This window comes from Vigna umbellata, chromosome 1 (genome assembly GCF_029865625.1).
Source record: "Vigna umbellata cultivar VRB3 chromosome 1, Vumbellata_1.0, whole genome shotgun sequence".
Lineage (NCBI taxonomy): Eukaryota > Viridiplantae > Streptophyta > Magnoliopsida > Fabales > Fabaceae > Vigna > Vigna umbellata.
Window position 1 is genome coordinate 43,348,872 of NC_142165.1, and position 14,310 is coordinate 43,363,181.

A 14,310-nucleotide genomic window follows, 5' to 3' on the forward strand; every position below is an offset into this window, starting at 1 on the left:
ATATGTTTTTTCTATTTTTTTTAATAGAACACAATGACACACCGTGCATTTTTTTTCTAGATTATGAAAAAAAAAAATTTATAATCATAGCTAACTAATAATCCTTTCTCACTTATATATTTACTGGTGTAGGTACTTTTTCTTTACCTTTTATTATTTTTAATTTGTATTAATATGAATATATGATCAACAAAATTTTCAGGAAACTTCAAATAAAGCTCAAAAGTGTCATGAATGTTGTCATTCATGCACACAATAAAGTTCTGTTAATTGAATGGTCAAATTGAAAGGCACCTACCTCATAAGCACATTGAAAGGATATCTCTATAATGTTGTCATTGATTTATAATTTTTTTAATAAGGTTTAATTATTAGTTTTTATAGTTGCGCAAGTTATATTATCTTGATCTTTATGCTTAAGAATGAGTACATTCAGGTAATATTCATATCATCTTAATTCTTCTTTTTTAACCATATTATTTTAAATTTTAGGTCAGGTATAAAAAAGTTTAAAAATATATTTTTAAGGGTGGAGATTTGAAAAATAAAATTGATTGAATTATATAGTTTAAACCAGTAATTTATCAAAATATAAAATCAATACGCTGTTTTTTTTGTTTTTCTTCACATTACTTTCAAATAACTCAAACTTTCAGTTTTTTTTGTTTGTTTGTTTGGGTTTGAGCCTTTTTTTATTTGTGGAACATGAAGTAAACAGTTTCAGCCTTTCTTCTTGTATGTGTACCTTTGATTCCACAGAGCTTCGCAGCAGCAGAATCGCACAAACAACAAGAGTCAAACGCAGAGAGAAACAATGTCTTCCCCTAGCAAACGCAGGGACATGGACCTGATGAAACTGTCTGTTATAATTTCAAAGTTTTTATTTTTATTTTTTTAATTTCAGAAACTGTTCTTTTTGCATAAATTTCTTGTCTTTTTCCATTTGGGGTGTGTTTGATTGACATGGATCAGGTCATCAGGATGATGAGGGACTACAAGGTGGAGATGATCAACGATGGCATGCAAGAATTCTTTGTGGAATTCCACGGACCTAAAGATAGTAAATTTTTGCATCCTTTGCGTTGTTATTTTACTTTTTAATTTTTATTTTGTTGTTCAGTTCCTCGTCTGATTATTGAGATTATCTTTTTTTTTGGCCCAACTTTGTCTCCATTGAAATTGAAATTTCTTCCTTCACCGACTGTCTTTGAATTCAATGTGAAGTGTTTGGATCAGCAGTCAATAGCTTAGACTAATGTGGTTGATTCATTGTTTGGCTATTTTATTCAATGAGGATTAATTGCACTAGGATCTATGTTTGACTTCAAAGGTGGAAGTGAATTGTTGTTTTATTTTTCTCTGTTTTTTTTTTTTCACTTTAATGGGAATCATGTGCAGGTCTGTATGAGGTTGGTGTGTGGAAGGTAAGGGTGGAGCTACCTGATGCTTATCCTTATAAGTCTCCATCTATTGGCTTTGTCAATAAAATTTTTCATCCTAATGTTGATGAATTGTAAGTTGTTCCACTGCAACCATAACTTCATTAAATCATAGTTTATATCTTATTTAAGCAGCACCACTGAACTCAATGGAAAGTCTATTGGCTGTTGCACAAACACATTGCAAAACTCAGTAGCTAATTTATACAGTTTCCTCTAATGCTTAGGTCTGGTTCTGTATGCTTAGATGTTATTAACCAGACTTGGAGTCCCATGTTTGGTAAGCAATGTTTCAAGAATTTTATTATATGCATACTTGCTATGCATTTGATTCTGCCTTGCTTTGTTACTGCCACTACTTAAAATTTGGTGATTTTCCTTATTTCTTTTCAGACCTTGTTAATGTGTTTGAGGTGTTTCTTCCTCAACTTCTTCTGTATCCCAATGCATCAGATCCATTAAATGGTGATGCTGCTGCCTTGATGATCCGAGATCATGCTACATATGAACAAAGAGTCAAAGGTGGTAATCCTTTCTGTTGTATAAATCTGTAATGCTTCTGTCATGCGTAGGTAATTCATGTTAATAGTAAGAGGGTTCCTGCATTATTGTTAACAATAACTACAGGCATCTTTATTTTTATCGAATTTGAATTGGAGTGAAAAATCATTAAGTGGTTAATAGTTAATAAAAAGCTTTGAAGATTCAAGTTTGTACAAAAGAATCTGTCATTTTTGGCACAAACTGATATTGAACACAAATCCTTACCACAACAATTGCAAATGTTTAGTAATATCATTATTAAGTACAACAATTGAAATCTCCTTTTGTGCCAAAGGATTTGTTCGATTTAAAGCACAAGTGTCAATGCTCCCCAACAGTTTTAGAATATGTTCTCACTTGCCAATGAGCATTCCAGCAGCTAGTCACTTATCTTTAATATGCTAATCAAAGCTTGCAGTTTGGAAGCTTTGGCATCATTCTTTCTTTTTGCTTCTAGGGAATTTGAACATCTCAGTATCATTACCTGCTTGCATCCTATTCTGATATTTGCTTTGGCATTGATCAATCCTACTCTGTAATGATAATAAAAAGTGTATATTGAGTGTGTAAAAGAAGAGTTTTTGAATTCCAATACTCAAATGGTAATATAGGCCTCATGATTTCATGGTATAATGTTGAATAGTTTGCTTGTAACTGAGCTAATATAAAGTATTTAACATACTCGACCATTTTCAAGCTGAGTTACTGATCAAAGAAAGTACTTTCCAATTTACTGTCATACAACTTCTATTATTGTTTGTATCAATTGAATCTTAGATCCTATATCTCCGGCCAGGTTTGGTATAGCGAGAAATAATTGCTTATTATAATAAATATTCTGAAAAAAAATTACAAAAATGGTGATTATTTCCTTATAAAATGTTGAACCAATGTTTTTGTTTTGTCATTCTTTTAAACTTTACTTTCTAATTTGGTATGTCAAATTGGTATACCATTATATATTCGTTGTCCTTGGCATTTTTTGATCATTGAAGAAAATCGCACTTATGTGAGTATCTAGATATTGTATCATGGTCACAGAAATCTAGATATTCCAGTGTATTTAATTCTAGGATTTCATGTGAGACAGTAGTTTAAAGACTGACAAGGGAAACATTTTAATGTCTACCATATGTGAATATGTTATTATATTCTAAGCAAGTGCTTTTGTTTACAATTTTCATTTTTTGAGGCAATGAACAGAATATTGTGAGAAATATGCGAAGCCAGAAGACATTGGAGCTGTAGAGGAGAAAGATTCTAGCGAGGATGAGCTGAGTGAAGATGGTTATGCCTCTAGTGATGATGATGGCATTGTCGGGCAACCAGATCCTTAGATTTTTACATATAATGCCTGTCTTATTTGATTGTACATGATATCATATGATTTTATATCGAGTCCAAGAATAGGTTAAAGAGACAAAGTTCTTATGGTTGAAGGAAAACTTCACACCTTTCTATCTGTTCCATGGTGGTTGTGTGTAAATTGGTTTATGATTTAGGTGTTTAAGGTATTCAGTTATGTGACTAGAAAATTCAATTTCTGAAGTTTAAGCTGCTTCTGCTATGAATGCATCTATTGCTTCTGAGATCTTGAACTTTGTTTCTTAATATTTAAGGATGTTCCAAGATCGAAAATAGAGGGACAGTATACAAAATTCTATAAAAAAAAAAATGTATATATACATATCTAAACTAACATGTAAATTCGTCAATATATTCCCAAAGAAATACATTTTTCCACTTAAGACTTAGATATTTGAATGTTACAATTTGTCTCAAAGTAATTGATATTTATATTTTACATGCAAGCTGCATTCAAGCAATAATTTCAAACAATTTTGTGTTACAAAGAATAATAATTAACGATTATCGTTGCAATCCTACCAATGAATGTCTGGTATTTTAATTTGGAATTTGAAGAATCTCAATTTAGACTTTGATTTCAAATAAATGCTTAGAATAATGACATGAATTCTGCATTCAAATATGTATTCACTACATTTAATTCTGTTTCAATCCATATTAATATTAAAATATACACCAACAGCTATCTACATGCTTACGCTAGTTAAAATTGATTTAAATTTGTCATTTATTGACTTTGAAGTCACCCTGATATCTGTTCCAATTTTAAGGAAATACCAAATAAGCTATATGAAAAATAAATCATTTAGGTAATAAATAAGAGTAATATAATGTGATAAAGTTCAAGTATGAGATTTATTTTTCTTTCAATTTAAACTCCACTCCTCATTTTTCCTTTGGAAATTTTTTTATTATATATTTTTCATTTTCTTAATATATATATATAATATATATATATATATATTTATTTTTTTATTTTTAATAATAAAATATCTTTTTACTTTTTGCTTTCATTTTTTCATTTATCTATATAAAAGTTAATTTTATTTCATTCCTTCTTAATTTAATCAATTCATGTCTCCCTCTAGTTATTATTATGTCCGCTACTTTCCATTTAATTCATGTTGGTATTTATTTTTATACAAATGTCAAGCACGTAAAGTAATGGTTAATAACTAAAATTAAGCATATAATAACAGTTGGCCCTTATAGCTCAGTGGTAGAGCGTCAGTCTTGTAAACTGAAGGTCCGTAGTTCGATCCTGCGTGAGGGCAGTTTTATATATATATTTTTCTTGGTTTTGTTTTCAAATATGTTTTGAATCCTCACTAAAAATAATTTGTGACAATACATAAAATCTTAATATATTTATTTGTTTATTAGATACTAGAAAAAAATATCTTACAATCATTCAAAATTATAATACCAAAAATATGATAGTATATGAAATAAATTATGATTTTTGAAATTAAAAAAATGTTAAAAGTAAATTATTTGTTGAAAAAATAAAATATAGCTATCTTTTTATTTCAAATAAGACATGTATTACTTGATTAAATTACGTATCCAAAAATCTTTACTATCTTAATTTGAATAATTATTTATTATATTATTAAATTAATTAATATTTAATTTTTTTGCATTAAATTAATCCTAGTTAAGTAGAGTTAAGAACCGAAACACAACGATTAGAAAATGTAATAGATTTAAATTAATAATATTTCTGCATAACTAAAAACAGATTATATTTGAGAGAATAAATTTATATTTATACTTAATAACAATAGGGACTAATCAAAGACCACAATGTTAATAATAAGCAAGATATCATATGTAGCAAACGCTGCATCAGAACTGTTGAAAAAAAGACAGACTATAGAGTAAATTACACAACACATTGTGAAATTTGTTGAGATCGTGCAGGTGATAAAAAGTGAAATGCTGAGAAACTCCTTCTACTGGCAGAAGCTGCTTATTGATGGCTCAAGCTAAGACTTTTACAACACAAACACAACTAATCAAGTGTGGCATTAGTGCAACGCAACAGTAGGAAAAGGAAAATTAGTTTGCAAAAGTATCTCCAGAAGGGTAATTAACCAAGTGTTGGAAGTTATATCGATTACAGATAACACCAATATACAAGTGAGTGCAAACATCGTCTTATAAATTAGTTTTATGGTGTTGAGTTAGAGTTAAATTCACTTCTTAACACCGAGTGAAGATGCAATCTAAAGATGTGAAGTGGAGATGCAATCTAAAGATGTGAAGAAAAAACCAAGTGAAGAAGGAGGAATAATTCTTAAATGAAATTGTATCTCGTATTAGACTTTTAAAATATGCTGTAGAAGGTACGATGAAAGAGTATACAGAAGTAGTTTTATTCTAAAAATCTAGTGTATGATTCTAGAGTTTGCTTACAAGATGCAGAATAAAGTTTATGCGGAAGCTCGAATTTGGACATTTGCAATTAGTCTAGTGAGTTTGCTTAATGTTTCACGAGCAGATATGGTATCTGGATGATCTTCACCACAGATTGAAGTCCTGATGAAAACAGCCTTCCTGATTAGATCATCCCCTATGTCAAATTGTGCACCTCTGAGCATTAGCTTGCCCCTGGTCTCAAGCACAGTGGCTCTACACAGAGCCAACTCTTGCCAAAGGCAAGGATTCAACTGAGCATTAGTCTGGATGGACCTCCAGCACAGCGATTTGTCGAACCACTTGTCAACTGGGGTAACCAATGCTTGGTCTGCAGCCTCCAACGCATTGGTGCAAAGGTGCAGAAGCTCTAGAGCAGCACTGCATCTGGAGTAGGTTATGAAAGTGTGAATTGCAAGAGGCAGAAGCACCTTTTTAACAAGACATAACAGCTCTGAAACCTCTACTTCAACAGCCGCAGGATTGTGACCAAATGCAAATAGCAGAAAACATGCAGCCCATAAATGCTCTATGCTTTCAGATATTGACCCTTGATTCATAACAGCCTGAACCATTGCTTGTGCAGACCCGGTAACTTCTCTCTTCCGAGCATATAGTTTGATCATTTCATTGAAATGTATATGTCCTTGCTTAGTACTACTCCTTGCAATATTGAATCTTAGCAGCAGAGAACATGCTTCTAGTTCTGATTTTTTGGTGTGTGAGGATGTGAACCCACATGTTAAGGATTGCAGTAATTTTCTCCAGAAACAAGTCCCCTTTTGCTTTTCTGGTATCTTCTGAGCAGCAAGTGCCAATAAGGAAACTGAAACTGCACAAGGTGCAAACCATCCGCTTACCAGTACCATTCTGGTTGCCAAGCTCCTCGCGCCGTCTGCATGATCAAATATTGAGAAACAAACATCAAGGAGTTGCAGGAGGAAAGTGTTCTGCCGGAATGAGTGAGCTTTTTTATTACACCAAGACATGTCCTTCAAGGGCATTCTGTTTATGGTATCTAAGAGCCTGCTTGGTGTTATAGGTAACTCAGACAAAATTCCACTGACAATGGCCAGGCCTAAAGTCAACCTTCCAAGCTTTTCCTCAATTGTTCTAAGAGCATCAACCTCTGCAACTGGATACTCCTTGCCACTTCCCAGCATTAGAGACATTGCCTCAACTCCAGACAAGTATGAAAGCTTCAGAGGTTCCAAGTTCATCACACGAGGAAGGCAAGTTGATATAATTACATGGGTCTCTCCACCAAAACGAGGGAGAAGATCCATCACAAGTTTGTGATCCCACCAATCCTTTTCGCTTTCCAAATTATCAATGATCACAAGATATGGAATGTTTCGCATTAGCTCTTTGCGAATTCCAGAAACAGCAGCTTCTTCCTGTTCTTCAAATCCTTTTATCCTAGTTTTCTCCAAACTATTCTCAACACTCGCATCAACTTCTAAAAAGGACCTGAGGTTAAGATAGTTTTGCCTAATATACCTGCTCTCCCCTCCTATCCATAGCACCATCTTGTATCTCTGGTGAAACCTGTAAGCAAACTCAAGAATAAGTTCTGTTTTACCAATTCCTGAATCTCCTGATATGCAGGCAATGCCTTTCCCATATAATATCCTCATTCCTTTTTTCCGCCTAGTATACTTTCCACCTCGTTTGAGCCTTGATCGCCTGTGAGAAAACTCAATGTTTTGCATTTCAATCTCTTTTTCTGACTCCTTCCACAGAACTGGTGTTTTTTCCTCCCTGCTTCCATTTCCCACATGCCTTTCCTCTTGCACATTACTCTTGCTGCGACAAATAGTCAAATGCCTTCTTTTGGGTCTGGCCTTAAGATCAATATAGTCTTGCCTTGAATCTCCAGTAACATCCCCAAAAAGCATAAACTCCAGTTGAGAAAGCTCTTTCTTCCTACCAATGAAGTTCTCATTCCGAGTGAAAGGTAACTCCTCTTCTTTCACTTTCTCCCTCCATTTTGTTAAATGCTCAGCAGCACTTCTTCTTCCTAACTTCATTGCTAATAATGTGACAGTCCTAAGTATGCAATCTCTCCAGTTTCCATCCTGAGCTTCCAACTTCCGTTCTTCAACACGTGAGAGGCCATGAACAACATCTTTCCACTCCTGCTCCAACCCTCCATACAAAAGCCAAAGCTCCCCTCCATGTTTTTCCCACAGCTCACCCCTCTTCTCAATTATATCCCTCACAAGACAATCAGCTGGACTCAGATCAAAATATATAGGGACCAAGTTCTTCTTGCCAGAGAAAAATTGCAGTTCCTCAATTGTGTACGGATCCTTGAAAGACTTCCTTGTTATAATTACTATCCCATAAGAAGCCACGTCCATAGCTTTTTCTGCAATGCTTAGCTTACAAGAGTTCCTATATCCAGCTCTATCTGATACAAAACAACTTATGCCTTGAATTTCCAACTCGACACGCAGCCAATTGGCAAATCTTATTAGAGGAGGTTTACGACCATGTAATCCTATATAGACATCACAACTCTTTAATCTATAAGAAGAAACTGATCTAGAACCTGCTGTTGAAGATATTCTTTTGTTTCTGCCTTTCTTACTTCTCTTGTCTTTCTGTCCAGAATAATTATCATCATAGGGATGGAAGTGACCTGACACAGTGCAACTAGAGATGCCCACTGAGGAAGATATGCGGTCAAGTTTCTGTAAATCACCTGCATTACAGCCCGCTGGAGATGCAGCCACTTCAGAGAAGGTGCATCCAACGTTCACTAGAGACTTCGGTTCTGGAATCCCTGAACTGCTACTGGGGGCAGCAACATCTAGATGAATTCTGTCACTGGGAGCATCGGGTTGCAAAGACTCTGATAATTGGCACGATGATGATCTTGGAGAGAAAAATGGTGACTGATTAGCTGAAAAAAAAGCTGAAGATGAGGACGACATGTTCCTTAAACTTGGTGTTGTCAAGGGTCCGACTGTGGTGGAGCTCTCTTCTTGGATATCCATCCTTGATGTTACAGATGGTTCGTGAATGTTTTCCGATTATGGAAGACACCATGTCCCGTGCACATAAAAATTGTTGGAAGATGAACTGTGAAGTTTGAGGAAAAGAGTTAATCAGTCAGAAGCTGCATTCTAAATTTCCAATCATTCAGTGTTCCAATATTGCAGAAAAAAGCAAAAACGAATGTCCTGCACTGTATGCTTCTGGTGCTACAAAGCAGAAATTAGTAATATAAAAGAACAAAGTAAAGAAAGGGTGAAGGGCAGACAAAGTCCGAGACTTTTAAGAAAAAGTTAACCGTCCCACCATCATCTATGTTACACTTCTATAGATCTCAAAATTTCCAAAAAGGAAAAAAAAAAGATAAATTGGTCAAATCACAAACAGTAATTACCAGTGGTAGGAAGCATGATGGTCAACCTAAAAAGAATATTTACTTTACAAAAATGATGTTGACCCTGAACATGTAAGGAAAAGTAGCACCAATTTGGGACATTTATTGCTGTTGTTACACATACAATAGGATCCAAAATCAGAAATGCAAAAACTCAACTCACTTGAAGAAAACTCATAATTCGTTGTTTAGTAATTCACCAACCAAATTTAAAAACAAGGGAAGGAAGAATCATTGAGAAGAAAAATAAATTAAATCACAAGGACATCCAGGTATCAAAATAATTAATTGACAAAACTACATTCATGTGGTTCAGATCTGAATACTTACTAGGCAGAGAAACTGAAACACCGTGTCATACATTCACTGTTTCCCTTCCAAACCAACCAATCTCTTTTCTCTGCAAAGGTCAACAAAACGATCCAAGCATTCAAATTTCCAAGCACTGTAGGAGTAAGAAGATAAAACTGAAGCAAACTTACGAAAATTAAAACACACATCATTACAAGAGAAGCCAAAAAAAGGAAGAAAACATATAGCTGAGTAATTGGTAATGAGTGAAGTGAGAAAGAAACTATGGTGTCAGACTCAGACACCCATTTGAGAAAGAGATGAAAAGGAGATAAACTGAAAGAAATGAAGGCAAAAAGCGGCAACTTTATCAGCAGGTATTGATGGGTGCAGAAACTGCGGCTAAGTCCTTACAAGGAGTGTTATCTTTGGATGTGGGTTGTGTGACAGTGGTTTGACTTGTGAATCTTTGGCTACGGTAGCGTTTTTATTGAGCCTGCAAGGTTCAGAATGGGGTGTCAAGAGTGAAGAATGCTATGGATCTGACTTGGGTGTGGTGGAATCGAAGTAGGCTCCACGCCCATTTATACTACTGTTAAATCTTGCAGATGCCTACTATGATTTCGGCATTTGGATTCGCATTTTTTAAGCTCTTCTTGGTTTTGGTTTGTTCTTTTTTTTTTTATATATATTTGTGTTTTTCGGTGGATGCTTTTAAAGTTAGCTTTGATTAAGATAATCCAGAACAAACGTGGTCTTTTGTACTTTGCTGGGTTTTGTGACGTGTTGAAATTCTAACTTAAGGAATCGTTTTATGGTTGATTCTTAAATCCCTCAATTCAGAATGGAAAGTATCACAAGAGATTGGTAGTGAAATTTGTGACTGAGACTGAAGTTACATTCTTCTCTCACTGATCTTACACCATACCCAATTCATCTTGTGATGCATTGCATCTCCATTTTTTTTCCTTCTTAAAAGAAGCCTTTTAATGATAATATAAATCAAGGTTGTCTTTTCAAGCCTACTATGTTGTTAATAGGATTCAAGATACCCCATTTTCTTTTCTTTAAAGTTGTCATAAAACATACATTATATACATGTATGTATATGGGTTATGAAATTTGTCACCACAATTTTACAGTTACATAATTTCCTCGATGATCTTATATATTGTATACAAAATCCATCATATTATTAGAATTTTATATTAGATAAAAATAGAAAACAAAATATTATATAAAATTAAAAATTCATTAATTCATTATTTTAAAATATTAGATAAAAAATTATGTCAAATTCTAGTTAAACTCAATACATATATATTGTATCTTTTCAGTGGAGTTTTGTTCAATTTTTGTTCAATTTGACAAAAATTATAAGGTTTTTGTTTAACATAGACAAAAGTTAAAAACACAATATAAAATGTAATAAATATAAAAATATAGTAAACAATTTTAATTTTCTGTACTTATCTATTTCTATAGGAATATCATGATAAATATTTAACATTATAAATAAGTTATCATCTTTTTGAAAAGGTTAAAAGAAAACTACTTAATATGTTCTAACACTTGCAAGGAACTCTCGCATTTGTTTTGTTATGAGTTTCACGAGGGAGAAATTTGTTAGGTACCAGTCAATCTCTGAGTAATAATTATTCGACGTTTTAAATTTAAAAATAAATGGTTAATGTTTTGAATGTGTCATAAAAAGACAGGTCCAAACTTAAGTATTGGTCCACTACTATCTAATAATGTATCATATTTGATTATGGTCCTTTTATCTTAAAAACCTCTATTTAAAATGGTAGTAATGTTTTTTCTATGAACTTCTTTAATAAGTAATCTAAGATCTTTTTAAGAATTGAGTCATATCCTGGAAAAGTAACAACACACTAACTAAAAGGACTTTGTTAGATTGAAAATGACATCAAAATGGTAAAAATGAGTTAAGAACAGACCTGTTAACAATCATAACCCATAAAAATGAATTGTTTTTTTGGTTTGAAAATATATGTTAAATTGACATGGATACATTATAAGTGATAAAAGATAGAGATAATCAAATATAAAATATAAGAATTTTTTAAAATAAATCACACTCCTGCGTGTGTGTCTATATATATATATATATATATTATATATTATATATTATATATATATATATATATATATATATATATTATATTATATATATATATATATATATATATATATATATATATATATATATATGACAACAAATTAAGTTGACCCTTAGCCTTTCTTTTTATTAGGTATTCCGAGTTTGGATTTTCTATGTTTAATGTTCTTTTATATGCAAAATTTTAGTGTTTTCAAAATTTAAAATATGTTATTGTTTTTAATTCACTGCATTCCTCCAATACGGTTTGATAGTATTATATTCAAATCAAATATAGCTTAAAGTGTTGATATATTTCAAGTCTTCTAATTAAAACTATCAATAATTAATTTTATAAAAAAAAAGTTGTTTTCCTATATATATTATCAGTTTTTTTAATTTTTTTATCTATAAATAATCAGAGATGAATAACCAAACCTCTCAATGTTTTCAATAGATGTGAAAAAAAAAACATCTTACAAATTAAAGGATTCAACATGTTTATTTGTTTTTTTAAATTAATTAAAAAATTAATTATATTATTTTACTCATTTAAAATATATGATAAGTTCAAATGTGATTTAATAAGATTTAAGAATCTATTAGTTATCATGAAAAATTATAATAAAATAAAATAAAATAAAATAAAAAGATTGAAGCTGGTTTATAAAAGGGATTAGGATTCTTCTCTAGACACAAAGTTCTTTCACAGTTACACATAATGAAAGTATGAAAAAAGAAAAAAAGACAAAAAGATATATTGAGAGACAGGGGTTGGAGAATAGAAAGATTGAACAATGCATCTTATAGGATCTCTCATGGATGAAGGTCAGTATTCTATTATGATTATGTTGTGAGAATTGTAAATATTAAAATCCTATAGTTTTCTAGAATAGAATAGACTAAGAATGCAGAAAAACTACAAATTAATTTACATGTGATATTATAATATGTGTTGTTAGATTTATGATTCTCCTTATATGATGTTTTTTTCCAAATTATGTTTTACCCAAGTCAAGCCAAATTAGTAGAATCTTAATGATGAGATTTAGGAATTTTATATTTCCCAAGCAATTTGATTTCAAATTGAAATGGTAAGTTGCTTATGATAAACTATGTCTATATTGAATGAATTGAATATGAATGCTGTTTAGCTGCATTTTTATTACGTATTAATTTATCATTGTAAATTGAAAAGTATTTTCTCTTGGGACCTGAATATGTGGATTGAAAGCAATTCGAGAATTGACACTTGTTAATGTGGATTGGATGCAATAAAAGTTATGTTGGAAAAATAATTTTCTATCATGCAAATTGAAAATTGATCCAACCCAGATATGAAAATCTAAATATCTTTATTGATATGAATGGCAGATAAAAGATTTGAATTGGAAAACTATCTTCTTACCTGAATTACAATTAGTGTTTTAATTTTATTATGTAAATAATGTATCCTAATTTTATTTAAAATTAAGAAAAATGTTATGTATGATTTATAATAATTAAAGATATTTATTTATTTGAAATCAAAGATCAATTTTGTTAGTAATCACAGAAAGCAAAATTTTAAAATTATTTGACTAAGTTATTAATATTTTTATTTCAATTATCGATAATATGATACTAAATTATGAATAATTGAAGTTTATTATTATAAAACATTTTAAAATTGTCTAAAGGTTAATTAATTATTCTTATAATTAATGAGTATTATTATAGTTAATTTTGTATGTAAACAAGTGATTCTAGTTAATGCATATTCTGATTATTATTAATGTAATATGATTTTTATCACTGTATATTAATAGATTTTCCACATAAGAACTGATAAGTGTGAAAAAGAGTTGTTTTTATACTTATAAATGAGCTCAATCTTGTAATTTTTCATGTTGTTCCTCATTGAAAAGTTGTAATAGGTAGTAGAATGTTATGTAAAATATTGTACAGGAAATGATATATTATTTAGACTCTGTCAGTCAATTTTCGCAAAGGGAAAGCCAAAATTCGCACTGCTAGAAGAAGGAAATTCGCATAGCGCACCAGTACCTGTGCGCTGAGCGAATAACATCAGTTAAAGTGCAACAATTAAGAAAATTCGCATAGGGCACCAGTACATGTGCGCTGAGTGAATTAATGAATTTAAGTGGCTTTAAAAGACGTGACAGAGCGACAGAAACTCTCTTGGAACAGAAGTTCCAGACAAAAGAAAGAAACGAAAACATCTTAGGAACTTCCGGATACTGCTCCAAGGCATCAAGACACCATTGCTGCAAGGGATTGCTTCAAATGTGTACGTTTTAGATGACTAGGAGTAGTTAAATTTCTCTTTCGTTGGGATTGGATGTAATGAACTCACTGTGATGTAATTTTCCTGTTCAATATATCGTTGTTCGTTCATATGCTCTTTCTTGAATTTATTATCATTGTATGAAAATATAATGTTATTTGAATGTCTTTGATTACTGGATAGTAACTTTGAACATGAACGTAGATAGAGCAATTAAGTGATTGGGATCTTGGGATAGACTCAATAACTTGATCATTCTTAACATCGGACTTAATGCAAATTGTATGTTAAATTGACTAAGGGATTATCATTTTAATATATTAATTTAGAACTAGTTGCTAAGGGATTAGGACTAGTATGCCTTGATGTGAATGTTTGAATGAAGTAATGAAATATTGAACAGAATTGTACATTCATATGATTCATGAAACCCAATTCCAACGAAGTT

The 14,310-nt window shown here is 31.6% G+C and overlaps 2 protein-coding genes and 1 non-coding gene across 6 annotated transcripts; 2 read left to right on the forward strand and 1 right to left on the reverse strand.

The window, feature by feature from the left end:
• Nucleotides 1-682: 682 nt before the first annotated feature.
• Nucleotides 683-3,573, forward strand: LOC148205451 (ubiquitin-conjugating enzyme E2 5-like). Its single transcript, XM_088103258.1, has 6 exons — nucleotides 683-858; nucleotides 981-1,060; nucleotides 1,399-1,513; nucleotides 1,667-1,719; nucleotides 1,833-1,961; nucleotides 3,186-3,573. The coding sequence occupies exons 1-6, from the start codon at nucleotides 815-817 to the stop codon at nucleotides 3,317-3,319; spliced, it is 555 nt and encodes a 184-aa protein (XP_087959384.1). The 5' UTR covers nucleotides 683-814; the 3' UTR covers nucleotides 3,320-3,573.
• Nucleotides 3,574-4,552: 979 nt separating this feature from the next.
• TRNAT-UGU (transfer RNA threonine (anticodon UGU)) lies at nucleotides 4,553-4,624 on the forward strand. The gene has a single exon. It is a non-coding gene; the product is annotated as a tRNA-Thr (tRNA).
• A 1,019-nt stretch (nucleotides 4,625-5,643) lies between these two features.
• LOC148205453 (uncharacterized) lies at nucleotides 5,644-10,071 on the reverse strand. 4 transcript variants are annotated; one of them, XM_088103255.1, is made up of 3 exons: nucleotides 9,868-10,071; nucleotides 9,493-9,562; nucleotides 5,644-8,855 (listed from the first exon to the last, which is right to left on the reverse strand). In XM_088103255.1, exon 3 carries the CDS (start codon nucleotides 8,768-8,770, stop codon nucleotides 5,786-5,788), a length of 2,985 nt encoding a protein of 994 aa, XP_087959381.1. In that variant the 5' UTR covers nucleotides 8,771-8,855; nucleotides 9,493-9,562; nucleotides 9,868-10,071; the 3' UTR covers nucleotides 5,644-5,785. The 4 variants fall into 4 exon arrangements, with proteins under 4 accessions (XP_087959381.1, XP_087959383.1, XP_087959382.1 ...); XM_088103257.1 differs by having other exon boundaries at nucleotides 9,661-10,071; XM_088103256.1 differs by having other exon boundaries at nucleotides 9,645-10,071.
• Between the last annotated feature and the right edge of the window lie 4,239 nt (nucleotides 10,072-14,310).